Source organism: Pelodiscus sinensis, chromosome 16 (assembly GCF_049634645.1).
Source record: "Pelodiscus sinensis isolate JC-2024 chromosome 16, ASM4963464v1, whole genome shotgun sequence".
NCBI classification, from domain to species: domain Eukaryota; kingdom Metazoa; phylum Chordata; order Testudines; family Trionychidae; genus Pelodiscus; species Pelodiscus sinensis.
Genome location: NC_134726.1, coordinates 4957672 through 4983849, shown reverse-complemented (window position 1 = coordinate 4983849; position 26178 = coordinate 4957672). Strand labels below are relative to the sequence as shown.

General features: G+C 45.3%; 1 protein-coding gene across 2 annotated transcripts in view; it reads left to right on the top strand.

Moving 5' to 3' along the window:
• Positions 1-26178, top strand: part of GTF3C1 (general transcription factor IIIC subunit 1) — a 74846-nt gene that overhangs the window by 36191 nt on the left and 12477 nt on the right. For both annotated transcript variants that reach the window (XM_075899171.1, XM_075899172.1), the window contains 11 exons: positions 723-900; positions 3498-3639; positions 7196-7331; positions 8994-9075; positions 10227-10412; positions 12494-12648; positions 14670-14812; positions 16053-16134; positions 21265-21377; positions 22489-22551; positions 24965-25058. In XM_075899171.1, coding sequence (XP_075755286.1) covers positions 723-900; positions 3498-3639; positions 7196-7331; positions 8994-9075; positions 10227-10412; positions 12494-12648; positions 14670-14812; positions 16053-16134; positions 21265-21377; positions 22489-22551; positions 24965-25058 — 1374 coding nt within the window. The remainder of the gene's footprint in view (positions 1-722; positions 901-3497; positions 3640-7195; positions 7332-8993; positions 9076-10226; positions 10413-12493; positions 12649-14669; positions 14813-16052; positions 16135-21264; positions 21378-22488; positions 22552-24964; positions 25059-26178) is intronic.

The window sequence follows — 26178 nt, the reverse complement described above, 5'->3', positions numbered from 1 at the left end:
CCTACAAGCTATATGCAGTCATGATCTGGAAGTTTCCAGAGTGCCTGCATCCTGTCTGAGAATGAAGAGGCTTACTGTGTTTGCCTCGTTACTGGGAACTGGGGTGCCATGCTGCTTTGGGTCAGGGATTGGGGTGCTGTATGGGATGGGATGCCAGGTGCAGGCTCGGACTGAGAGGCGCTTTACCCTAAGTGGCTCCCAGCGGGACCCTCAGGCAGACTCCCTGCCTGACACGCCCCCACATGCTCAAAACAGCCAGCTGCTGGGCCCACACCAGGGGAGGAAGGGGCTCCGCGACCTTCCTGCACACGCAAGCACAGCCCAGGTGGCTCCCATTGACCTGTTTCTGTATAGACACACATGCTGGCCCCATCAGCCAGCTGCTTTGAGCATGTGGGGTCATGGCAGGTAGGGAGCCTGCCTGAGGGTTCTGCTGGTCCTTGGGACATGGGTAGCCCAGAGGATCTTGGTGGGCCGGATATTAGCCACCCCTGTTCTATTACAACCCACTTGAAAAAAAATTCTGGAATTATATTCCTGATCCTAACCATTGGGTGGTGATTGTCACAGAAACTAAAGTGCCTTCATTGATCAAGATGACAGCAATGTGCACAGTGGTTGTTGCCAGTTTCAGGCATTTGGAATAGATGAAGTTGTGTCCTGCTAAAATAGGCATTTCAGCAATTTTACTTACAGGTGTGAAACCTTTATGTGTTTCACAGGTCTTCGTCTATATGAAGAGAAATGCCATGATTATTGATACTACTATCTGCGACCCTCACTATAACCTGGCTCAAAGCAGCCGCCCATTTGAGAGACGTTTATATGTTTTGAACACCATGCAGGACGTAGAAAACTTTTGGTTTGATTTGCAGTGTGTCTGCCTGAACACTCCATTAGGTATGGTATGAGTCAGCATTCTCTGTCATTCCCTCCTTCATCCTTGATGCCCTGTGCTTCTCACACCTTCCCTTGTACTCTGCCTTGAAGTAAGATAGATTCAGTCATGTAACCTGTAACTTAGTATCTATAAACCCTTGTGGGCACATATCACTCTGGATAGAGTCTGTTCTGCAGTTTGTCTAAAGGTTTGAAATAGTAACCTTCTCAAATGATGTTAAAAAAACAGAAAAATAATCCTAATTACACATACAATAAGATGGGGACTAATTTATCTTAACTGCTCGAGAGAGCTCTTGGAGTCATTGTGGATAGTTCTCTGAAAACATCCACTCAATGTGCAGCAGCAGTCAGACAAAAAAAGCAAACAATGTTAGGAATAATTAAAAAAGGGATAGAGAATAAGACAGAGAATATCTTATTGCCTTTATAAATGCATGGTACGCCCACATCTTGAATACTGTGTATAGATGTGGTCATCTCATCTCAAAAAAGATACATTAACATTGGAAAAGGTTCAGAAAAGGGCAACAGAAATGATTAGGGGTTTGGAATGGGTCCCATATGAAGAGAGTTTAAAAAGACTTGGACTTTTCAGCTTAGAAAAGAGGAGACTAAGGGGGATATGATAGAGCTCTATAAAATCATGACTGGTATGGAAAAAGTGAATAAGGAAAAGTTATTTATTTGTTCCCATAACGTAAGAACTAGGGGTCACCAAATGAAATAAATAGGTTGCAGGTTTAAAACAAACAAAAGGAAATGTTTCTTCACTCAGTGCACAGTCAACCTATGGAACTCCTTGCCAGAGGATGTTGTGAAGACCAAGACTTTAGCAGGGTTAAAAAAAATAGATAAATTCATGGAGGTTAGGTCCATCAGTAGCTATTAGCCAGTATGGGTAAGAATGGTGTCCCTAGGCTCTGTTTGTCAGTGGCTGGAAGTGGATGACCATAGAGGGATCATGTGATGATTACCTTTTCTGTTCACTCCCTCTGGGGCGCCTGGCATTGGTCACTGCTGAAAGACAGGATGCTGGGCTAGATGGACCTTTGGTCTGACCCAGTAAGGCCATTCTTATGTTTGTGATTGGCCCTCTTTGGGCTGTGGGTAATCTGAAATTGGCTGGAAATTGACCCCAAGTAAGGGCATAGGTTAGGGTGCAGCATGCAACACAATGAACAGTATAGGGCATGTCGCACTCCTGGCCGCTGCCCTTACGTACCAGGAAACTTTAGGACTTGGAGGTTATCTCGTGCTAAGGAGCTAAGCTCCAGGAATGAGACTCAGAAAAGATAAAACCTTCAGAGCAGAGTTACAAAGCAAGTAGTTCATGCCCACCTCCATACAGGGCCCAGCTCAGTCCTTGCCAAACACAATAAAAATATGTTGGCAGCGAGGGTTTTTTTTATTTTAGCGCGATTTTTTATGGGCAACTTTCTTCTTTTCTGAGAACCATGCTGCTAAACCTTCTGTTGGATATTCCGACCTAGCCCAAAAGCACAGGTTCATAGATGTAATAAGTATTACAGTTGTAAGTGCTTGTGGTATTTTCACAACAGGAGAGTGTAGATCTGTTTTTTTCTTTAACGATAAAGCTGCTTTTAAATAAGGTAGAGTAATGTAATAGCATTAATTGGTTAAAGCGCAAATGCTTCAGAAACTAAAAGCAACTTTTTTTTCTGTAACTTAAAAGCAGCTAAGCAGAGTGATCCATTTGCAATTTAATCCTCCTTTTTATATCAAAGCAGCTTTTTTCCAGAAGGCATTAGATGACTTTGATCATTTTGGCATCACACTTCTGCTCTCAGTGAGGGTGCAGTAGTGTTTGTTTACCAGGCTGTAATAGATGTAATGCACATCTGGTTCCCTCTAATACAAGGATTTGTGTATTACGCTACCAACATCATGCTTTGGAAACTTTTAGGGTTTTCAAGTAATTAGCTGCTTTGAGGGAAAACAACAAAACTATGTGAGTGCTTCAGCTTATGCTGAGCCTGTGTGCCAGATGCATTCAAGGCCTAGCCTGCTGTGCTGTCAGCACAAAAGACCGAAAAATTCATGGATCTGGCCAGCTTACAGTTTCCCTCAGCGTGAGGGGGCTCTTGACTGGTGTAGACCATCCTGTACTATTCATCCGACCCCACCCTAGTGTAAGAGGCAGATGGGGAGAGAGCATTTCTACCTCACCTTGTGCTCAAGTAGTCCTCAACAGGCTGTCCCTTGGGGACTATAACCAGCTTTAGGATCTACACTAAACTCTGGGAACTGTGTCCAAAGCATCAGTGTGCAGCCGTCTTCCTGATGGGTACCATCACCACGCCTCTGTGCCAAGTGGACCTCTGCATTGGAATTTGAGGTCCAAGTCAGGACTCTCACAAGCAACTCTGTTATGAAAACAGCATCCTTGATACCTAAGGGAAGTGGGAGAGGGTTTTCCTGAGTCTCTTAGCATTTCTGTTTCAAGGAGATCTCTGCCCCATTCATTTGCCAACAATTGGCCATGATGGCAGCAAGCAGCCAGAAGCAGGATGTAAGAGAGATGGAAACATAGCTCTTTCTGCTGATAGTAACCTAAGTATGTTTGTATTATTTAGGAGTTGTCCGCCATCCGCGTTCAAAAAGAAGTATCCTTCAGGGTGAGGAGGCTGGCACCGTGCTGGATGTGCAGAGGGAACAGGAGTCGGCAGTAGATAAACACAACCTTGAGCGAAAGTGTGCAATGCTGGAATATACCTCGTAGGTCTCTTTCCAGCTTTCTGGGTCACTGAATAGATGGGTTCAAAACAGAGTTGTTTATTTTAAGCGTATTAAACTGATAGTGTTTGAGTTAGCACTGTAGTACTTAATCTGGTATGTCTTTCTGTCTCAGGCTATGACTAGACTGCAAGCCTCTTTCGAAAGAGGCTCGAAAGATACTTTCGAAAGAGCCTCTTTCGAAAGAGAACGTCTAGACTGCATGCGGAACTTTCGAAAGAGCAAGCCGCTTTTTCGAAAGAAAGCACCCAGTGAGTCTGGATGCTCTCTTTCGAAGAAGCCCTATTTACATTCAAGAACGCCTTCTTTCGAAAGAAGCACTTTAGAAAGAAGGCGTTCTTCCTCGTGAAATGAGGTTTACCGCCGTCGAAAGAAAAGCCGCGTTCTTTCGATTTAATTTCGAAAGAACGCGGCTGCAGTCTAGACGCAGGTGAAGTTTTTTAGAAAAAAGGCTACTTTTTTCGAAAAAACCCCTGAGTCTGGACACAGCCTCAGAGTCCATCCACGTAAGAGGTTAGATAATTGATCGGTCCTACGTTTTCAGTTGAGTAGACTAATTTGAAGACGAGTTTGGAGGTTAAGTGACCAGTGCTATGCATTACTAAGTGGGAAAAGTGGGGTCAAGTTACCTCCTATATTCAACAGCTAAGAGTGTTGAAAACTTTTGGATGTTTAAGAAGCACCACACCAGCAGTGATAATGTTTGAAGAATCTTTGCACCTACCCATTATATAGTCCTGAGTAATGCTTTGACTAGACTTTCAAAATCTGTATAGACACATTTTCCTATTTCCAGGGCTTGACAAACGGCGGTGAAACCTACTCGCCAGCCCCGCACTGTGCATCCACAAGACCCACGTTGCACATGCGCACGCCGCCGGTGAACAGGGCAACCGGCTGAAATCGCCATGGGCGAATAGATTCAGTGATTTGTGCCCTGCCTATTTCTGTCCTTTGACTAGTATGAGCTGGTTGCTATGTATCCGGTAGCGTAACTGCACATATGCTGCATTGTGATAAGTACATAGAACATCCACCAGCATTAATGGAAGTCACATCACACAATAGGTTCTTAAAAAATGCAGGTGAAGTGTTAATATTCTATTCCACTGCAGTAAAGTAACCACAGAGTCTCTTATAGAGAAGTTAGTGTTTCCAAACAGTTGAATTCTACAGTTGGGTTTTAGCAAAGTACCTAAGTGACATGAGAGTCATGCTGTTGTGTTTCCCATCACAGTACTGTCTGACAGCCTATTAAAAATGTATCTCTCCCAGATTATGACTTGTAATTATGCTGGAGATAGTTTTGACAGCATAATTAAGGCTGAATCTTAACAGGGATATTAAATCTTTAACAAATTCAAAAAAGAATCTTGTCTAGTATTTGAATTATTCATAGTGGATGGATGAAAATGGATTGGTAGAAAGAGAATTGTGAGATCTAACATTACCACTTTTTGATATCTGAACTGGATTGTCTTATCTTTTACGTCCCTTCTTGCAGGTAATCTGATTTGCTCTAGGCTCTGGGTCTTGTTCCATGTGTTGCTTCACATGAACTCATTGAGTATCAGTTCTGTGAAGAAGTAGTTTTTGTCTCCTGGTTTGTAACTTTTTCTTCATAAAGGAAAAGAAACTTGCCAAGATAAATCCTGTGTATTTAGGAGTGACAATATTGCTGTGCTGCACTGTCACATATTGTCTTCCTCGTCATATCTGAGTGCCTTCCCATACTGTATTAACGGATGTGACAAACATCTGTCCCATTTTATTCATTCTCTCCCTATCCCCTTCCACCCCAGGACTTTTGCAAGGCATTTGGCTAGGCATCACATTCCAATTTTTTAAATTAAAATGTAAAGATATAAATTTAACATGGTACACATTGAAATGGCTTAAAAGCTGGCTAACTGAGAACTCTCAATGTAATTATAACCAGAGAGTTGTCGTGCTGGTGTGTTTCTAGTTGGATCCTACAGCATTCGGCTCTTGGCCCTGTTCTAGTTACCATTTTAATCAAAAACCTGAAAGAAAATCACACACTAATCATTGATAAAGTTTGCTGACAGCATATAAATTGGGGTGGGGGGGGGTGGGAGAAGGGAACGGTAAATGGCAAAAATGATAAAATTGATAGAAAGCAATCTGGATCACTTGATAATTTGGGTGCAAGCAAACAAAATGCATTTTAATATCGTTAAATGAAAACGTATGCAGCTCCGAACACAGAATGTAGGTGATAGTTACAGGATGGGGGACTCTATCCTGGGATGCAATGACTGGAAACATTTGGTTATTGTGGTGCTTAATCAGCTAAACATGAGCTCTGTGTGACAGTGTGGACAACAGGCTAATGCAATCCTTGAATCCATACGTTGGAATCTTGAGTAATACCAGAAAAATTATTTTATCTCTATATTTGGCACAGAACTCGAACTATTTGGCTTAAGAAAGAGAAGGTTAAGGAATGACCTGATTACAGTTAAGAATATTTACGTCGTTTCCATTATTAAATATTCTCTTCAGCCCACCTGACAAAGATATAACAAGACTGAGGATAGTTACACTAATTCAGCTGAAAAGAAAGCATAACAGTGAGGGAGATTAATCATTGGAACCATTGACAAAGTGGGTTCTCTGTCACTGGCAATTTTTTAACCAAGCTTAGATTTGTAAAAGATCTGCTATCGTTCAAATAGGAATTAGGCTAGAGAACTTCCCTGAATTGCACTGTGCAGAAGGACTGAGTAGAGCGGTGGTTTCTGGTTGTGCTTCGTGTGGTGGTTTGCTTTTTGGGAGAGTGTTTGTTTTAATGCAGACAGCATGAATGGGCAGCCCAAAAATTTTGGTCTCCTACATACCCTCTAAGGCTAAGAGAAACCTCCATCACCCTTAACTCAAACTAAAACATGTCAAATTCCTCTGTAACCTAAAGCAGAGTTCCTTGCACCGGCAGCCAGGAGTCTGAGAGTTCAAATCTCAGCTCTAATGACTGATGTCTTTATTTCCTTGCATCTCATCACCTTTGCTATTGACCAAATCTATGAGCCCCAAACTCAAGACAGTAATAAAGGGCGAGCCACTGCCATCTCCATTACAAAGCTGTGTTCTTTCAGTTCTTTGTGCTCTCTCAGTTAAAAATCCTGTTAGGTGAATTCTAACCTCAGTTTCCTCTTGGCCAACTTGGTCTCCAGGTGGGTGGCACAGGTGTTAGTGAGAGCAGCATTTGGTGCTGCAGTGTGATATAAGTTAACAGTTCTGCAATTTCTTTGCTTGCAATTTCTAATACTCAAATTCTTTTTGCTAAAATTGAAAAGTCAGTTCATTGATCCTGAGTACCTGCGCTAAGTACAAAAGCAGCATTGTTGCCAACTTTTTTGTGAGCACAATTGCATGTACCTTTTTCCTTCTGTTTTTCACCAACCCACTAGCTGTTGGTGATTTTACACTTGTGACATACACAAACCTGTATAGCAAAAGTCTTATCAACTATTCTTACAAGTCTGTTACTATTAATTTTGTTTCTCTTTTCCTTTAGAGGAAGTCGAGAGGTGGTAGATGATGGATCTATTCCTGGGGATGGGATGGGAGCTGGAGGTCTGGATTCCAGCTTTTATGGACATTTAAAACGCAATTGGATCTGGACAAGCTATATCCTTAATAAAAATAGGAAGGTAAGTGGGGGCTCTAAGTGGATTTATTATATAGCAATAGCTTGACTTTATTTAAACTTTTAATTTCTAGTATTTTTAAAAGTTATTTAAATATTAATAGCAATCTTTGCTATTCTAGTTGTGTGCATTCTGAGGGACACGCATCTTTGCAAGGTTTTTCCTTGTCAAGGTATCTTAATTAAAAACATTAAAGGCAGCAGATAGCGAATGAATAGTTACCATGATGAATTTTTATGTTTAGTGGATGGAAAAATGTGTCTGCGTTGTGAAACACAGTCTGAGTTATAGTTCCCTTCAGTACATGTGCTTTACAGATATTTGCTGTAACAGCACATTCAGCTAAAGGAGAAGTCACTACTTACATAATCAATACAAGAGTAAAAGGTTGCTGAGTACTTCTTCTTGTACTTTTAGAATGTGGAATTGGGCAGCTGAATACCGGAACCTCCAAACCACATGCAGTGCACACTAGAAACATTAGAAGATCTCAGTACAGGATAATGCCTCCCATGCCGTTCCCCCACCTAACCTTAACTCTGTCCCTTGCAAGTGCAACCCTAAGAAGTGCCTTGGGAAGGTTACAGTATCGTACAGCTCCCTTATGATGTAGAGGTTAGGGAAGAAAAGAACAATGTTTGGGGGGTAGGAGAGAGAGTAAAGTATTTGAAAGCCTCTGATCCCTGCTGAGACTTTTCTCAGTGATGTCTGTCAGCCCATCACATATACTGCCGGTATTAATGGTGCAACACAGAGACTCCATGGAAGCATGCAAATAAGGGAACAGATTTGGAGTTGCAGTAGCCACACAGAAAATGGCAGGTATTGCTGGGAATGGCTAACATTCTGTTTTATCATTATCTTCATAGGACTAGAGATCTGGTTGGATGAAGTATGGTTTGGGAAGCACTACCTGTTCAGAACTTCCATTAATGGTGGTAGTGTTGGAAGAACTTTAGAAATGTTATAAACCTATCCATATATTTAGTACAGGTTGAACCTCTCTGGTCCAGTCCTCTCTGGTCCAGCAACATCCATGGTCTGGCAGGACTACAGATATTGCTGGATCAGAAAGCCCTCGCCTCAGAGTTTGAGAGCTGCTACGAGCGAATTGGTCTGGGGGGCAGCCCGCTGGGCCAATGACCTGGGGGCAGAGAGCCCTGCAAGAGGCCGCTGCCTCATGCGTCACAGGAGCAGGAAGCCCCAGGAGCAGCTGCTGCCCAATGTGGGGTCAGGCAGCAGAGTCAGGGAGCCCCAAGAGTGGCTGCTGCCTTGCATGGGGCCAGATGGTTGGGGTCAGGGAACCCTGGGACCGGCTGCCACCCCTTTGTGCAGGGCAGTGAGTAGAACCAGGCAGGTGGGCCAGAGGAGGTCAGGCCTCCGGGTTCTCCCAGGGCAGCATCCAGGAGAACTCCTCCCTTGGTCTGTCCAATTCCTTTGCTAGGACCCACTCAGGTCCCAAGGGTGCTGGACCCAGGAGGTTCAACCTGCAGTGAGTATGTTACTAGATCAACTTTGACTCACGCCAGCAATCTTTCCACTGTTTATATTAAAAATCTCTTTCTGAAAACTGTGCAACATATAAATGTATTAGATGTTTTAGTATTAAAGACTATTCTCCTTGGTCCTTAAATCTTGTCTTGGTGGATGTTTTGTTGCTTTCAGGAAAATACTGTTCCTGAAAATGGACTTACAACGAGACTCCAGACTTTCTTAACAAAACACCCCCTTCCACTCAGTACTGGAGGTAAAATAATTGTGCATATACATGATAGTAATTGCATTAGTACTGTGCTCCTTTTTCTCAAACAATGGGACATTCTAGGTCATTACTGGAACAGTGAAATAATTTAACTGTCTTTCCTGTCTCTGGATGTGAGACAATATTTGGTCACTTCTTCTGCATCCTGGAGAAACTCAGGAGATCAGGTTGCAGAAAGGCCAGATGAATGTTTATTGTACGTGACTGAAAAGTCAGATACGGTTTCAGATCTTTCTACTATAGCCATACTTGTATTGTGTCTTGTACTTCCCGCTGCAATATAGAACAGAAAACAATTTTCACATTTTTATACTTTTCCAAAATATTGGTCTTTTGTGGCTGATTTTTTTTTCTTATTGAGGTTCCTCTGCTTAGTTTAAAAAAATATTGCTTTTTTGTTTTGGTTTGCTTTTTGTTTTTAACCAAAGTTAGGAGCATCTGACAATGACTTACGAAGTATGAATAGTAGACTCTATTCACTCTTTAGACAAGTGATTAGATTCAGTTACTTTTTGAAAACAGGCCCAATGCACTTAAACATTCAAAACTTTAAAACCAATCCAAGTTGTCTTCAGACTTGTTTTATAGAGTTCGTTGTTGAAATGTATAAACTACAAGCCATGTGTAAAGAGAATTGATGCAGTGTTGATGTGGAGTCTCTTTATTAAACACTAACTTCAGATAAGATGCTTTACTTGCTGACTTCAAAAGTTAGTAACTTTGAAACTATGGAATCATTGTCTTCACATTTGGTTTGATTTTAATTCCCAGTAAGTTGGAAGAAATTAAATGTGATCGAGTTACAATAATGTTGAGATTGCATCACAGTAAGGAAAAGTGAAACCTAAGGTTGAAAGTAAAACTTTAACTGCCCTCTTGTACATATGTGGTTATCACATTGCAGTCTCCAATTACATCATGATATGTTTCCTTAAGATTTTCCCCAGGTTTGGAGATCCATTTCCCTATTGTTAGCTTATCTTAGAGAAATAAGACATGATTACTTGGCTACACTGATAATGTATGTACACGACAGAGGCAGAGTTGGGTGGTATATATTTTGAGTTTTGATTGCTTACCGTTGCATTCCATAGTTTACTATACAATTCCACGGATATAAATGTTCTTCTACTTAGGCAATAAAATAAACATTTTGGGAGATGCGAAGGAAGGATCAAAGTCCCCCGGGCAGAAGGAAGAGTGTATTGAGATTGGTAAAGAAGCAACAGAGGGCAGAACCAAGAGAGTGAAGGGTGGAAAAAGCCAGAAACGTAAGAGGCTGAAGAAAGACACTGGGAAGAAGACAAGGAAGAAAAAGAAAGGTAAGTAAGTAGCTTGTGTGTCAGTAAGAGAAGCTTTGTTTTGAGCAGTCTGCATGCTGTGGCATGGCTTGGGAAGTGCCTGTGTGGTTTTGTGTAACCACAGGCTTTCATTGGCCACTTCCTGGGGTTGGCCAGCTGATGAGCAGAGAACTATCAATGCCCTGTGGCTGTGTGCTGTCTTTGCAGGATGACGGATCACTGCCATTGCACTCACAGGTTTGTATCGCCATTCATACTAGCTGCAGAATCACTGAACCCATCGGCCATTGCTGTGGTTGCACCACAGTTTTGCAGTGACCCTGGATGTGTCCCCTCCACTTGATACGTCCTGCGGAGAGCCACAAGGCAGTCAGATTGCTTTCTGGAGAAATCATTTCCTAGCTTCTGGCCTTCACTCTTCCTTTCACTGTCTTGCTCCCTCCTCCCCACATTGTGGGCATCACCATCACCTTCTTCCCAAGGACTTCCACAAAATTTACTTTCTCATTCACTATTGTCTGAGTCTTCTCCCCGGCCTCCACTTTTTCATTCTCACAAATTTTCCAAACCTTTTCTTTGCTGCCTTCTTCCCTTCTGCACTCTTTCCTCCTCAACTTCCTCTCCCTCACATGCACAGGAATCTTAATTCTTGTGTACAAACTTGCCTTGATCCACCGCATCTCACACTCTAAATCTGTGCTCTCCTCCCGATCCTGAAGGTTGCCCTGGTGACACCAGGCCCTTCTCTGAAAACCACTCTAGCTGGCCCATCTCTCCCTTTCCATTTGAGTGGCTGTAATCTAAAGCCCCTCTTGCCTCCAGCTCCTCTTTCTGATTGCTGCCTGGCTTTCTGTCACCAACCCTTCGCAGGAACAATTGTAATTTCTTCGTGCTGACTTCACTTCCTTGGACTTTCGGGCTTTAGTAATCTCTTTTTGGTGTCTCCATCTCTGAATTCAGCATCTTCAACCATCACTTCCTTTTTCAGTTCTCATGTTCTAGCTTCTCTGCTGCATTCAGCCCCTGATGTCCCTCCTCTAATTGGTTCTGTGGTGTCTATTTTCAGCTCGCCTGTCTCCTGTACCAGTGAGACCACTGTCCACCCCAGAGTTGTTCCCATTATTGTTCCTGTTCTGTTGAACCCCTTTGAAAAAGGCTGACAGACTGTGCCGACTCACAATATTACATTGATTGGCTCTTCCTTTCTAATCCTGCTGACTACTCCCTGCTAGTCTCAGTCTCATTGTCTCAAAACCCTCAACCTTCCTCCCTCTACACTTGCTTCCCCCCCATTAATATTATGTAAGTTACGGAAACACTTACAGATCCCAATTGAGGTCAGGGTCCCATTGTGTAGGTACTCTACATACACGTAGTAAAAGACAATCTCTGTCCCAAAGAATTTGTCATCAAGACAGACAGAGGATGGGGATACAGGCATAGAGCGATCAAGTGACGTGTCCAAGGTAACAGAACAGGTCAATGGTTGTGACAGGAATGAATTACAATCTAGAGATGGGAGCCATGAGGCCTTTCATCACTGAAATTGTTAGCTTTGTTAGACAAACAATTCACAATTAGATGTTCACTCAGACTTCTCAATTTGTGAGGTTCTGAGGTGGAGACACTTTTCCTAAGCATCTTGCCCATAGTGGGCACTACCTCAGATAAATAATAGAAGTCATGTTTATGGGCAGGCCGAAACCCAGTGCAGACTAAGTCACCTAATCTCTCTGTGCCTCAGTTCTTTGCCTAGAAAATAAGGCTAATGCTTCCATTTTCCCACCTTTTGTCTGTCTTGCCCATTTAGACTGTAAACTGTTCAGCGCAGCGACTGTGTGTTTATACAGCACTTAATGAGCCTCCAGTCTCAGCTGGAGCCTCTAGGCATTAGCATAATACTTAGCAAATAAGTAAAGGCCTTGCTACAAAGACAGACGTCTGTCAGAACACAAGCTCATCTCATCTGAAGAAATGGGTTCTGCCCACGGAAGTGAATGATCCTATTTATATATTTTTGTTAGTCTCTAAGGTGCCACAGGACGACTCTTGTTTGTCAAAACATTGTTAGTATAATTGTCTCCCTTTGGGTTTGTGTTTAGCGGAGTCTGTAGAAAACAATAAAAAGCTACGCTACCATGATGAGACTGATCAGAGCGCCCTGCTGAGAATGACGCGCCTGCGTGTCACCTGGACTGTGCAAGAAGACAGCCTGCTCATGCTGTGTCGAATTGCCAGTAACGTGCTAAACACAAAGGTGCTAACATCTTATCGCTTCTCTCCTGTGTGGGTGGACGCTAGCTCTAGCATAGCATTGGCTGTATCCCTCTGTATTATGGGGTGAGGGGAAGCAACACCACAGCTAGGCTTGCTCCATACTTTTTCTTTTCATGGAGGTGACAAAGGTCTCTAAAGGACTGTGTGATGTGAACTGTGGGATTAATTTGAATTGCTGATTGAATTTTCTGAGGTACTTGGGAGGGAGAAATCTGAGTTTTACCTGTCACTATATCAAAAAGCACCATGGTGGTCCCCAACGCGGTGCCCGTGGGCGCCATGGCACCCGCCAGGCCATTTATGTGCGTCCACCGAACAATCTGGGCCGGCACCTGGTGCATGGGTGGCCCTTGCCCTGAGCACACGGTATATACCGGTGCTAGCCTCTGGTGCATGGGTAGCTCCTGCCCCGGGGTCGCGGCACATGCCAGCCCCGCTCCCCCCAGGCGCGCGGTGCATGTGCCGGCCCCATTCCCCCACGGGCGTGCAGCGCATGTGCCGGCCCTGCTCCCTCCGCCCGGGCGCACGGTGCCTGTGCAGCCCTGCCCCCGGGTGCACGGCCTGTGAGTGGCCCCGCCCCCAGACATGCGGTGTGTGAGTGGCCCGGCGCCCAGCAGCCCCAAAAGGTTGGAGACCACTGCACCATGATATGAAATATTCCGCACTCTTGCCTTTCCCCTGGATCTTTTTTGAAAAACACTATGAAGTATGAAATTATTGTCCTTCTGTAGGAGGTCGGACCAATGTGAAAACTTTCATTGCTAAGTTTGTTTTAGAATTGACTCTTCAGTGTTGAGGGGGTTAGCTTTTCCAGTGACACGTACCAGCCAGCATACCTGTCTGAGAGGACAGCATGAAGTCACTAACAAGTATTATGTTCGTTCAAGAGTTGGATGTAGTTTGAGGTGCATATTACTTATTGCAATGGGTTTCCAGATGGAAGTGTGGAAAGTGAACTGACAGCATAGCAGGTGAGGTGAAGATAGCAAGGAATTCTGGAGATTTTCCTTAGTTTCTTATTCCCGTGCTTCTGTGATATGGGTGGGTGGGACTCTTTCCTCCCCTCAGAGACTTTATCCTAGTATATTCACCCGTCCCCTCCAGGGATCTGTCTCTTGTCCCTTCTGCATTCAAATCAGACAGCTTCCTCTGCCACTCTGCCTGGGTCATGGAGAGCACAGGAGAGACATTCTGGATTAGCATAGCCTGCAGCCTCAGCGCTCCAATTTGGGAGAGTCCTTCTCAGCCCCTGGACAAGGGCATGCTCTGTGCATATGGGCATGCTAAAATCCCCATTGTGTCTATGGGGCATGTGCAAATTGCAATTTTTCAGAGGTTTATAACTCAGGTAAACGTGGGTCAATTTTTACAGGAGAGGAAAAGATGCGTCTGATGCTGTGAGCACCCTCTGCCATATTTCAAGTCATCACTCCAAATAATAGGGGTGTTACTACTATTCAAGAAGATGTTAGCAGAATTCTTTAACATGGGCAAAACAGCCAGTTTTTCTCTAGGCTCATTCCCAGAAACAGCTAAAGGATTTTGGCTGAAATTTCCCTCCAGAGGCAAACCCCCAGCAATGAAAATTTCAGCTGAAGCAAAGTGGAAAAACTATAAGCAGCTGAAACCAGAGTTTTATCAGGGAAGTGTGGAGTAATCGTAGTAGGAAGTGCTACCTGCCCCTCTTATGGTATTTTTAAAGTCTCAGGCTATACTTTAAGAGGGGAAAAGTAAACTATTGTACTTTTCCATATCCCACAAATGGCTAATGGGATTGTGCTCAACATTTCCAAACCGGTTTTCATTTTTAGGAACAGACTAAACATGGAAAATTCCAGCAGCAAAGATAAATGTCTTGGGACAGCTATAAATGTGTGCGGCGGGGCATCCAGGAAAGGAATGCTACTTTTTTTCTAGTGGCAGTTGTTAGCATCAGCCATCACTTGCATACCTGCAGGTCAAAGTAAGCTGCGTTTTGACTTTCCTTTTGTATTAATCCAGGTGAAAGGACCGTTTGTTCCATGGCAGGTTGTCCGAGATATCATGCATGCCAGCTTTGAAGAATCTTTAGATAAAACTTCTCTTTCTGTTGGCCGAAGAGCTCGCTACATTGTCAAAAACCCGCAAACTTATCTTAATTATAAGTAAGTGATTTTTTTTTTCATTTATCATTCTAAATTCTTATGAAATGACGTTAAGGATTTAATTCCTCCACACTTGGATTCCTGCTTTACTTTGTCTCCCTCCATCATGTTAATGCAAATATCCAGTGTCCCATTTCCTGCATCTCTACAAGTTAGTCCTGAATGTTAAGTGATCTGTGACATCCTGAGAGAGGGGCAGATGCATGACACGGAGTGGAGTCAAAGATAGGAATGCAAGGATTTTTGGTCCTGCTATATCATTTCTGAGCGCCATCGACTTACCCTACCTCATTAAAGGTACTAGAGCGTAGCTCATGTTCTAGGACACTTTTACTTTAGAAACTACAGGCTTTCCTGGCATCTGTTTTTTCAGTGGTGGGTGGGAGGGTCTGTCATATGTACTGCACACACAAGGATGGTACTTGGTCCTGCTGTAAAGGCAGGGGACTGGATTCGATGACCTTTCAAGGTCCCTTCCAGTTCTAGGAGATAGGCAATCTCCATTAATTTAATTTACAAAATGACAATATTTAGGTTGCAAAGCCAAGCATTTAAAATGCTAGAGTTAAGGTTGCCCATCCAGCTTGATTCATCCCTAAAACAACTTCTAGCCTATGAATGAGGCAGGGACCCTGTGGGAAATAATAAAATCTAATTGCATAATATCATGAATGCTAAGGGGGCCAAATTAAGGCGATGTAGGCAATCTTAATTTCGTCAATTCTTAACTTTTGTGTGCTTGACTTTGTAGCCTTAATGTTCTGTTACTCTGTAGTGGTTTTGTGTGTGATTTTGTAGATTTTTGTAAAGAGTAAACCAAATTCCATCATGTAGTACCATGTGAACTCACTTTGATATGTTAGCTTCTCGCAGCTCCCTGTAGCTGGAAACAGCAAACCAGAGAAAATGGGAGCCATGAGGCTCCATGGCTATGGACCCTTTAGGTAAACAAAGCACCACAGACCCGCTAGAGGATTTCACGAAGCGGGCCTGCGATCCACTTTGAGAAACACTGAAATAGAAAGTAGAGGTTGAACCTCTGTGGTCCAGGACTCTGGTCCAGCAACGTCAGTGGTCCAGTAGGACAACGATTGTTGCCGGACCAGAGAGCCCCAGCGGCAGAGGTTGCTGGTGGTTGGGAGTGAAGCCAGCCAGCGAGGACGGTGGGGCAATGGAGTCCATGGAGCAGCCAGAATTGTGAACACTGAATTGTGAACGTTTTTGCCCTTTTTTGTTGCAGAGTTTGCCTTGCTGAAGTGTACCAAGATAAAGGTCTTATTGAGGATTTCATGAAGAGGGAAAGTAACTACCAAGACCCACAGGTAGGAGGAGAGAGATTCTAAAAGGAGACAAAGTGGTTAACATTACACTTTGATGGAACTGTGTTTGGATTCCTATGATTCACCTCTTGTCTCTTCTCTTTGTGCTGGCAGCTGCCTAAGAATGACTCATGCTCCACATCAGTGCTTTTCTGGGAGTTAGACAGACATAGTTAACCGACCAAATAACAAGAAAGCAGCAGTTTTGTGCAGCACAAGAGCTTGCGTTAGCCCTTGGATGCCTAGTATATAGTCTGTATCACAAAGCTATCCTCAAAGTAGGGATGTTGGCATGTACATGACTAACCATTTAACCGATAAGCAGATGGTTAATGGTGTCAGTTACACTCAGCCTCCTGGGGAGGCAGCTTTACTGCAGCAGTGCAGTGAAGCCACTTCCCTAGGAGCCCAGCAGGCAAGAGCTGCTGGCTCCACTCCTAGGGAGGCAAAGCCACCTCCCCAGGCTCCTGGCTCCGTTCCTGAGAAGGTGACTTTGTTGCTTCAGTGAAGCCTCCTCCCCCAGGAGCCAGGCTGAATTTTATACTGCAGAGCCCACAGGACGTATGACTTGAACCACTGAGATTTGCAGCGGCTACAGTTACTCTGACATGCTTTTTAACATCCCTACCTCAAAGTTAGTTTTTCTGAGGCCAATTTATGCTTCCACAACTCATCCATTTGGAGTCAGCTGTCCCAAATCTTCCCCACCAGTCTCCTTGTTACTGGTGGTATAGAGCTGGGCAGGAAACGGGTTTCCCATCCCATGATGATTTTCACAATTTTGAAATTTTTCCCAAATTGAGACGAAAAGTTACTTTCAAACGTCTTTTTTCCTTTTACAAATTGATACTCAAAATTAATGGTATGGACTATGAAAGCATTTTTGTTATGATTTCAGCCTTGTTACTTTTTTGTTTAAAAATATTAATTTATAATATGAAGTCCATGTGAAGCAAGAAATGAAAGTTTTTGTTTTGAAAATATCAAAATGGGACTTTTTGACTACAGGCAGTCCCCGACTTACGCGGATCCGACTTATGTCGGATCCGCACTTACGAACGGAGCTTTCTCGCCCCGGAAGTCGGGGCGAGAAAGCCCCGTTCGTAAGCTGCTCCGGTGCCCCTGGTCTGCTGGAGACCGTCTCCAGCAGACCAGGGGCACCGGGCGGGTTCCCGCGCTTCTGAGGCTTTGCCAGAGCAAAGCCTCGGAAGCGCGGGAACCGCTGCTGCTGCCACTTGGGTGCCGGTGCCTGTGGTCTGCTGGGGACCGTCCCCAGCAGACCACAGGCACCCGGACTGAAGCCGCAGCTGCGGGGGGGTCCCGCGCCTCTGAGGCTTTGCCAGAGCAAAGCCTCAGAGGCGCGGGGAACCGCCGCTGCTGCCGCTTCAGTCAAAGCGGCAGCAGCGGCGGTTCCCCGCGCCTCTGAGGCTTTGCGCTGGCAAAGCCTCAGAGGCGCGGAACCCGCCCGCTGCTGCCGCTTGGGTCCCGGTGCCTGTGGTCTGCTGGGGACGGTCCCCAGCAGACCACAGGCACCCTGACTGAAGCCGCAGCCGCGGGGGGTCCCGCGCCTCAGAGGCTTTGCCAGAGCAAAGCCTCAGAGGCGCGGCACCCCGCTGCCGCTGCGGCTCTGCTCCCCGTGTCCCTGGTCTGCTGGGGGGAGGGGGCGCAGCTAGTGTGCTCCCCCCCCCCCCCAGCAGACCAGGCTTTTGTTTTGGACTCTGGGGCAGAGCAGCTGGGGCGCTGCCGATTGGTCCTGCAGCGCCCGTGGGCACTACTGGACCAACCCGGCAGCACCCCAGCTGCTCTGCCCCAGGTCCTGATTCAGCCGCTGCTGGTCAGTTTCAGCAGCGGCTGAATCAGGACGTCTGGGGCAGAGCAGATGGGGTGCTGCTGGGTTGGTCCAGTAGCACCCCAGCTGCTCTGCCCCAGGCGTCCCCAAGTCAGCTTCTGCTGAAACTGACCAGCACTGACTACAGGAAGCCCCAGGCAGAGTTGCTCTGCCCCGGGCTTCCTGGAATCAGCTGCTGATCAATTTCAGCAGCAGCTGACTTGGGGACGCCTGGGGTTCTTAAGTTGATTCTGTATGTAAGTCAGAACTGGCGGTCAGTTTCAGCAGTGTCTGAATCTGGACGCCAGTTCCGACTTACATACAGATTCAACTTAAGAACAAACCTACAGTCCCTATCTTGTACGTAACCCGGGGACTGCCTGTAGTTAGACACTTTTTGAAAATTGGTTTCGGATTACGAGAGAGATGTTGAAACCAGCCTTTTTTAGTTTGGCATTTGCTGATAGATTAGAAAAAATGTTTTGTTGGAAAATTCCCAACCTACTGTTATCTAGCCATTCCGTTTTGTTAATCAAAGGATTAGCTCTCATTGGAACCCTACAGTACAGAGTGGGAGGTGAACACAGCTAAAACAACAATTGCCTTTTTGATTTTTTTTTCTTAATGGCCCACCACACCAAGCTGAGCTGCTGTGCTTTGCAAGTGGGCAGGCTATTTTAAATCTTAGCTACAACCAGCTGCTACCTGTTGACCTCATTCTACAACCTTTAGAAATTTCAGGTCAAGAGGAGGAATCTTTTATTAAAGCTAGAACGTAGGCTTGGTTGGAATCAGCTCTCCACAAGTCTGTCCTGGCTCCCTCTTTCTTTCTCTTGTTTTTCTGATGCCTCCTGCATCTCCTGATATACTGACCGACTGAATAATCTGGCTACAAGTCAGGAGAGAGGCCACATGGTTTGGCATGAGACAAAATCAGGTGTCCAAGAAACTACAGGTTGAAGCTCCCTGGTCCAGCACCCTCGGGGTTTGACTAGGAATGTTCAATTTAGTTTCATCAACTAATTGACTAGGTGATGGATGTTCCATCGACTAGTTGATTAATTGATAAGCAGGGAAGCCGCAGTGGGGTTAGCTCTCGGCCCCAGGAGCTAATCCCGCTGCCTTTTAAATGTATTAATAGCTGGCAGGCTCTTAATATATTTAAAAGGCTGAAGCGCAACGGGGGGCACCTTGCGTGAGCTGAAACAGTTGATTCCCAGCTTGTGCCTGGTCCCCCCACTGTGCACCAGCCTTAAATGTAAGAAGGCTGGAGTGCAGCAGGGGGACCTAGTGTGAGCCAGGAATCAGCTGGCCTGGCTCGTGTCAGGTCCCCTCTGCTGCACTTCTGATTTTTAAATGTATTAAGAGCTGGCTTTAAGCCGGCTCCCCCCAGCACCAGCTCCTGCTCCCACCTTCCACCTTACTGCCTTTGATGGAGGGTGGGGAAGCGACTAGACAAGGGACTAGTCGACTATCCAGTAAGCTTTTGCTTATCTGATAGTCAGTTAGTCAACTAGTCCTTAGGCTTGACTGGTCCCGAACCAGGGAATTTGCTGGCCTAGGGGAGATCAATGCTGACCCTTCAGGCTGGGGCTCCCCTCTGCTCTGCCAGCCGTCCTCCCCCAGGGCACCGGACACACCAGATTCTGCTCTTCTCTGGTTCCACACTCCTAGCCCCAACACCGTTTTTTCCCCAGTGGGTGCTCCAGCCTCGGATGATGCTGGACCAGGCGTGTTGCTTGACCGGGGACGCCCAGATTAGGGAGGTTCAAGGTGTAGCTGGAAGCTGACAGCAGGAAATCCTGGAAGGAGGCCTGGGGTGGTGGTAAGCACACAAGGAGCATGAAACAATGTGCTTTACAATGCTGGCAGTGGTGACCACATTCTGATGCTCAGAGAGCAGCGGGGAGATACTGAGAGCTAGGATGAGAGTAGGATGGATACGGTGCCGGATGTAAGTTCACTGTATGAACAAAAGGGCAGCCCGGCCACCTCTGTAGCACTAAGGGCCACGCCCAGGAGCTTGCAGGCACACAACATTTCTCTGTGAAATTCAGCCACTAGCTCCCTCACGTTACACAAGGAAGTGCCATCTTGGCCCTTCAGCCTGGCTGAGACCTTCAGGAGCATTGCAGAGGCAGCTGAACTTCTCTGTAATCTAGTTGACATGAGCGCTATTCCCAGGGTTGGTCCGGGACCTTGACAAGTTTTGGAGCAGACTGCAAAGCACAGCAGCTGAACTGGAGGTGTCTCTGGTGAAGCACTCTGCACCTGCTGCCTGTAGTATTTACTTAGTCAAAAATCTCCTTTTTCTCTCCGTCCCAGCACCTCCTTTTCCTCTGTAGGGATAAATGAGACACTGACCGTGTCATCCCCACGACTCATCCTGGGCTGACGTCACCAAAAGGCTCAGTTTGCTAATTGAAATTGGGCAGCCAGCAGCTAAAGTAACTAACATGCCCTGCTACTGGGCTGGTCCTGGTGGTGAGCTGCCTGTGTCTTGCGTGCTGAAGGGAATGGGAGTGGGCTTTTTCATGCTTGTCCTGCCAAGTGGGGCTCATTAAACAGCACTGTAACTCTGCCTAAAAGCCCGCCCACCTGACTGTGCCACTGGAGTACACAGTCTTCACAAGAGAGCACCACCTTTCTTGCTCTTGTACCTCCTCCCTTGCTGTGTTCAGAGAGAGCACAGGAAAGAAAAAACAAAGTGGAAGTTAAGGAGTGAGAGAACTTGCTTTTTGAGCAGACTGTGAGCTAGGGTATCTTCCTGCATTTCATTTCTAATGTCAACTTTTATGACATAGAGGAGGTTTTGTCTAATCCCAGTTGTTTTCACCTTTGTCTTCAACTCTTACTGTTTCCCTTCCAACTCTTACTGTTTCCCTCTTTCTCCTATTTCTGTTCTTGTGTTTGTCTTGCTGTGTCAGTGTTTCTTTCTCTGGAACCAAGTGGACTGTTCCCAATGAGATGTTTGCACCAGCCATCCCGTACAGTGTACTAGTAAAGCATTTAGAAACCAGACCTGATTTTCTTTTTTTTAATGAGAATGCCAAATTACAAAATAAGATGTTTCAAAATGGATTCAAACTAAGCTACGTAATTTGCGTAGCTCAAATTGCATATCGTATTTTGGCCTATGGTGCAGTGTAGACACACCCTTAATGTGCTACTTCCCCTACTTGTTAATTCTTGCTGTTTGCAGTGGGTCTTGCAGTTGTGAATGTGAAATAGGAAGGTCCTACTGCCTCTTTGCGCCATAGGAAACATTTGTTAAGTGTTTAATAGTTCATCTCTTGTTTTGAAAGGTGTGTGCAAAAGAGTTTAAAGAGTTTGTGGAGAGACTTAAAGAGAAATTCAGCTCAACCCTAGGGAATCCCAAACTTGAAATTCCAGATTCACTGCAGGAGCTGTATTGCAGGTATTTTCCTTTAGATTTGTTTATGCCATATGCAAAGGAGAGATCAGCACCAGAGTCTGTTGTCAAGAATTTCACACTTTTTGATGGCGCTTGAAATCATGATATCAAAAATGTTCAGATCGATTTTCAAAGAAAAGTTGCTTATTAATGTACACTTCTGATGTACCAATTTTACATTTTAAATTACTCATTAGTTCATCGGATTTTAAATGTTATTGTTTTGTTAATTTGCATTTTAGATTAATACTTTTAACTTTGCTATTAGAAAAAACATTTTGAGTACTTAGATGAGCCCTGTGTGACTATAATAGATAACCGTCACAAGCCACTCACTGTCTTGCCCAAATTAAGTGGCATGATTTTACACTGGGATTTGTAGTTGGTATCTCCGTTAAATAATAAAAATGATGTATTAATGTTAATTCCTAAAAGACTGGATACATTACATCCCTAGTTTCTGTAATAGTTACACTTACCATTTATGTGGCACGTTTCACTCATAGATTGCAAAGCACTTTACAAAAGGATAAGTATCAGTGTACCTGTCTACAAATGGGGAAGTTAGGTAGCTAAGCATGACAATTTGGCCTTATCCTCTCAGTGCCCTGAAGTTAGTCACCTCAGTAACTTCCCTGACTTTGAGAGGAGCTGCACGTCTGCAGAAAACACTGGGACTAGGAAATGGAAGTTCTAGTATCCAGTAACATTTAAGTTCCTTCTATGCCTGCATATCAGGTGATAGGAGCAGATGCTTTCCCTAATACAAACTTCTTTCTCTTCCCCACACACCAACTCTATATAGACAGGTATTTTGTATCCACAGCATAGACAGGGGCTCTATACTGCTTCCTTCCAATGTGCTTCAGTCTGGACGTGGACAAGCAGCTTCTTGGAGATAGGGGAATTCATCTCCATGGCTCTTTCAGGGCTTGGCCTCTCCGCTGAAGTTTGCCAGGATAGGTGGTTCCCAACATTGTTTCAGCAGATTGTATGTCAAGATTAACATATCACCTCAGCATGTCAAGGGTTAATATGAACGCAGGGGCTCTGTACGTGATACAGGGCGTGCTACTTTGTGTATTAACTGTTTTCTTTTTACACTCTTAACCAGGTTCAGAGTTTTGGCCATTGGAGAGGACACAAATCAAAGCATCAAACAGGATGCTCTCAACACGTGAGTGGGAGTTAGAGACCGGTCCCATAAGAGCTGGATTATTGTGGGCTCTCAGTGAAAGTGAGATGGATTTGTCGTCTCATTGGCTACTTGGCAAAGATGGAGGAAATACTAACAGAGTTGCCTGTGTTAAGGCTATAGGTATAGCCATAGTCTACACAGAGAGGATTCTAAAACTAACAGCCAACAAAGACTTTACAAAACTCCCCATCAACAGCTTGCTCTCCAAAAGCTTTACTAAACAGATGAATTTACAGCATGCCCTGCGAGTCAGTCCAGGTTCAAGGTGGTTCCAAAGCTGAGGGGCCTTACACAGAGATCAGTCTACCATCAGCTCCCTCTCTGTTTAAAATCTATAGAAATCCAATTAAAGTACAGGCAGTCCCCGAGTTACGCGTTCGCAGTTACGAACGGGGATTTTCTCGCCCCGGAGAACGGGGGCGGCGGGACGCCCGGTCCCGCCGCCCCCGTCCTCCGGGGCAAGAAAAGCTGCTCTGCCTCTCCCTGGTCTGCTGGGGGGGGGGGGGGGGGAAGGAGCCAGATCAGCACCGCGGTCCGCCCGGGTCCTCCTCCGCTTTGCTCAGCGTCTCCCTGTTCTGCAGACCAGGGAGACGCTGAGCAAAGCCGCGGAGGACCCGAGCGGGACCGCGGCGCTGATCTGGAAGCGCCGCGGTCACGCCCGGGTCCTCCTCCGCTTTGCTCAGCGTCTCCCTGGTCTGCTGGGGGGGGGACGCAGCTAGTGCGCCCCCCCAGCAGACCAGGGAGACGTGGAGCAAAGCCCCGGGCCTGTGGTAGAACAGGTGGGGCACTGCCGGTTGGTCCCGCAGCACCGCTCCTTGGCGCTACTGGAGCAACCCGGCAGCACCCTAGCTGCTCTGCCCCAGGAGTCCCGATTCAGCCGCTGCTGATCAGTTTCAGCAGCGGCTGAATCAGGACACCTGGGGCAGAGCAGCTGGGGTGCTGCTGGGTTAGTCCAGTAGCGCCGAGGAGCGGCGGCGCTACTGGACCAACCCAGCAGCACCCCAGTTGCTCTGCCCCAGGCGTCCCCAAGTCAGCCGCTGCTGAAACTGACCAGCGGCTGACTACAGGAAGCCCCTGCCCCGGGCTTCCTGGAATCAGCTGCTGATCAGTTTCAGCAGCAGCTGACTTGGGGACGCCTGGGGTTCTTAAGTTGAATCTGTATGTAAGTCGGAACTGGCGTCCAGATTCAGCCGCTGTTGAAACTGATCAGTTTCAGCAGCGGCTGAATCTGGACGCCAGTTCCGACTTACATACAGATTCAACTTAAGAACAAACCTACAGTCCCTATCTTGTACGTAACCCGGGGACTGCCTGTACCACTGATTATAGCTGCAGCAGTGTGCCATGAGGAGAGATGCAACCTATCAACTAAGTAGGGTTCTGGGCCATTTAGGGCTGCTTTGATCAAAACCAACAACTTAAATTCTATCCAGAAATTGGTGAGCAGTTAGCACAGATCACGGAGCACAGGCATCATGCTTTACTAGCTTAAGCTTCCACGATGGCATAAGCTGTTCAGGATATGGTTACATAGCCAGGCCCACTTAATTCTCAGAAAGCTGTTTCTGGATAGGCATCTTACACTCTCTGTTTCTTAAATTCATCTGATTACTCCAGGGTCTGGCCCCCAAATTATTCTCCCCCACCTAGTCTAAGGAATGGAGTCAGAAATAGTATTACAGTCTGTCTTGTTTGTAAAGCAATATAGTGCCTGTTTCTGCAGCTGTGGCCTTTGGCAGACGGTTATTTCAGGCACTAATTCCACCTGTATTGTTAGGCTGTAAACTTCATTGGAAGATCTCACGCTTCTGAACACGTACTGAAGAGAGAGAGAGAGAGAGAGAGAAAACTTCCCTATCTGCTAATTCGTCTTCAAGAGCTATAATAATGCAGACCCTCTGGGGATGTTGGTACCCAGTGCTTACTGAGAGATATTTTAAACGCTCACTGAAGAGTTATGTTCATTAAAGTATGTGTCAGTCTGTTTGCTTGTGGCTCCTGAAGCTCCCAAATGAAGGATGGGAGACCCTTCCTTCTGTGTGAGGGCATGATGTCATCCAATACCTTAGGGGCTCTATATCTATCTGCTGACATGAGAGCACTTAGGGTCCTAGTATCCTAGGCTGGTATAAAGTTCTTGGGGGAAGAAAACCATAATGTAACACGTCGGGAAAGGTCTCCATTTCGTTAAGAATTCTGATGCAACATTGTTGCTAACAAAAGTGTGTGTGTGTGTGTGTGTGTGTGTGTGTGTGTGTGTGAGAGAGAGAGAGAGAGACATGCGTACGTTGGAGGAAAAACACCCCATTTAAATATTACTGCATTAATTTAGCAATTTGGTGTTTCATGCTCAGAAGGCCTTGTATAACCTAATATAACTGTTTTCTTTCAGTATTTATGATATTCACTTCCTGGTACTCCAGAACCTAATTCAGAGCACGTTGGCACTTTCAGATAATCAAATGAAGTCCTGCCAGTCATTTCAGGTACTGTATGTTTTATGGGTTACTCACATTTTCTGCAACGTGTTGTGTTATAACTGGAAAGTTCTTCAAGTTTGTCATTGTGGATCCTGCTGAAAGTGTGCCTCATGCACACAAGACCAATTCTTTTTGACTAGCAGCGTCCACTGGGGCCACACGCATATACTGTTCCCATATAAGGGCATAAAGAGCCGGGCATCTGCATCCCTCCCTCAGTTCCCCTCTAAAGTCCATGGACACTATCAAGGCCTTGTCGTTGGAAGGATAGCTCTGTGGTTTGAGCATTGGCCTGCTAAACCTAGGATTGTGAGTTCAGTCCTTGAGGGGGCCATTTAGGGATCTGGGGCAAATCTGTCAAGGATGGTACTTGGTCCTGCCGTGAAGGCAGAGGACTGGACTCGATGACCTCTCAAGGTCCTTTCCAGTTCTATGATATATATAAATATTATATATCATAATGTAATATGACTCATATTTAGGTTGTGGTCTTCTGTGATCCCTAAATCCCTTTCTGCAGTATTCTTTCCCATTCTGTATGTGTGAAACTTATTGTTCCTCCCTAAGTGGAAAACTTCGCATTTGTCCTTATTGAACTTCACCCTAATTATCTCAGACCATTTCTCCGTTTTGTCCAGATCATTTTGAATTATGACCCTATCCTCCAAAGCAACCCCTCCCAGATTGGTATTATCTGCATACTTTATAAGCCTGCACTCTATGCCATCTAAATAATTGATGAAGATATTGAATAGAACCACTCCCAAAATTGGTCCCAGTGGAACCCCACTTGTTATGCCCTTCCAGCTTGACTGTGAACCATTGATAACTACTCTTTGAGGCCAGTTATCCAACCAGTTATGCACCCACCCATCAATTAGTTGTTGATAAGATCATGTGAGACTATCAAATGCTTTACTAAAGTCTAGCTATACCACATCTACTGCTTCCCCCTTATCCACAAGGCTTGTTATCCTATCAAAGAAAGTTATCAGGTTGGTCATACCTAAAACAGTTTACCATACTTAAACCTGTCATAGATTTAATACAATGAGGTTCCCAAAGTTACTATGTTGGATTGTGTCTGTCGTGGAATACTTCCACATAGATAATTATGCACAGATTT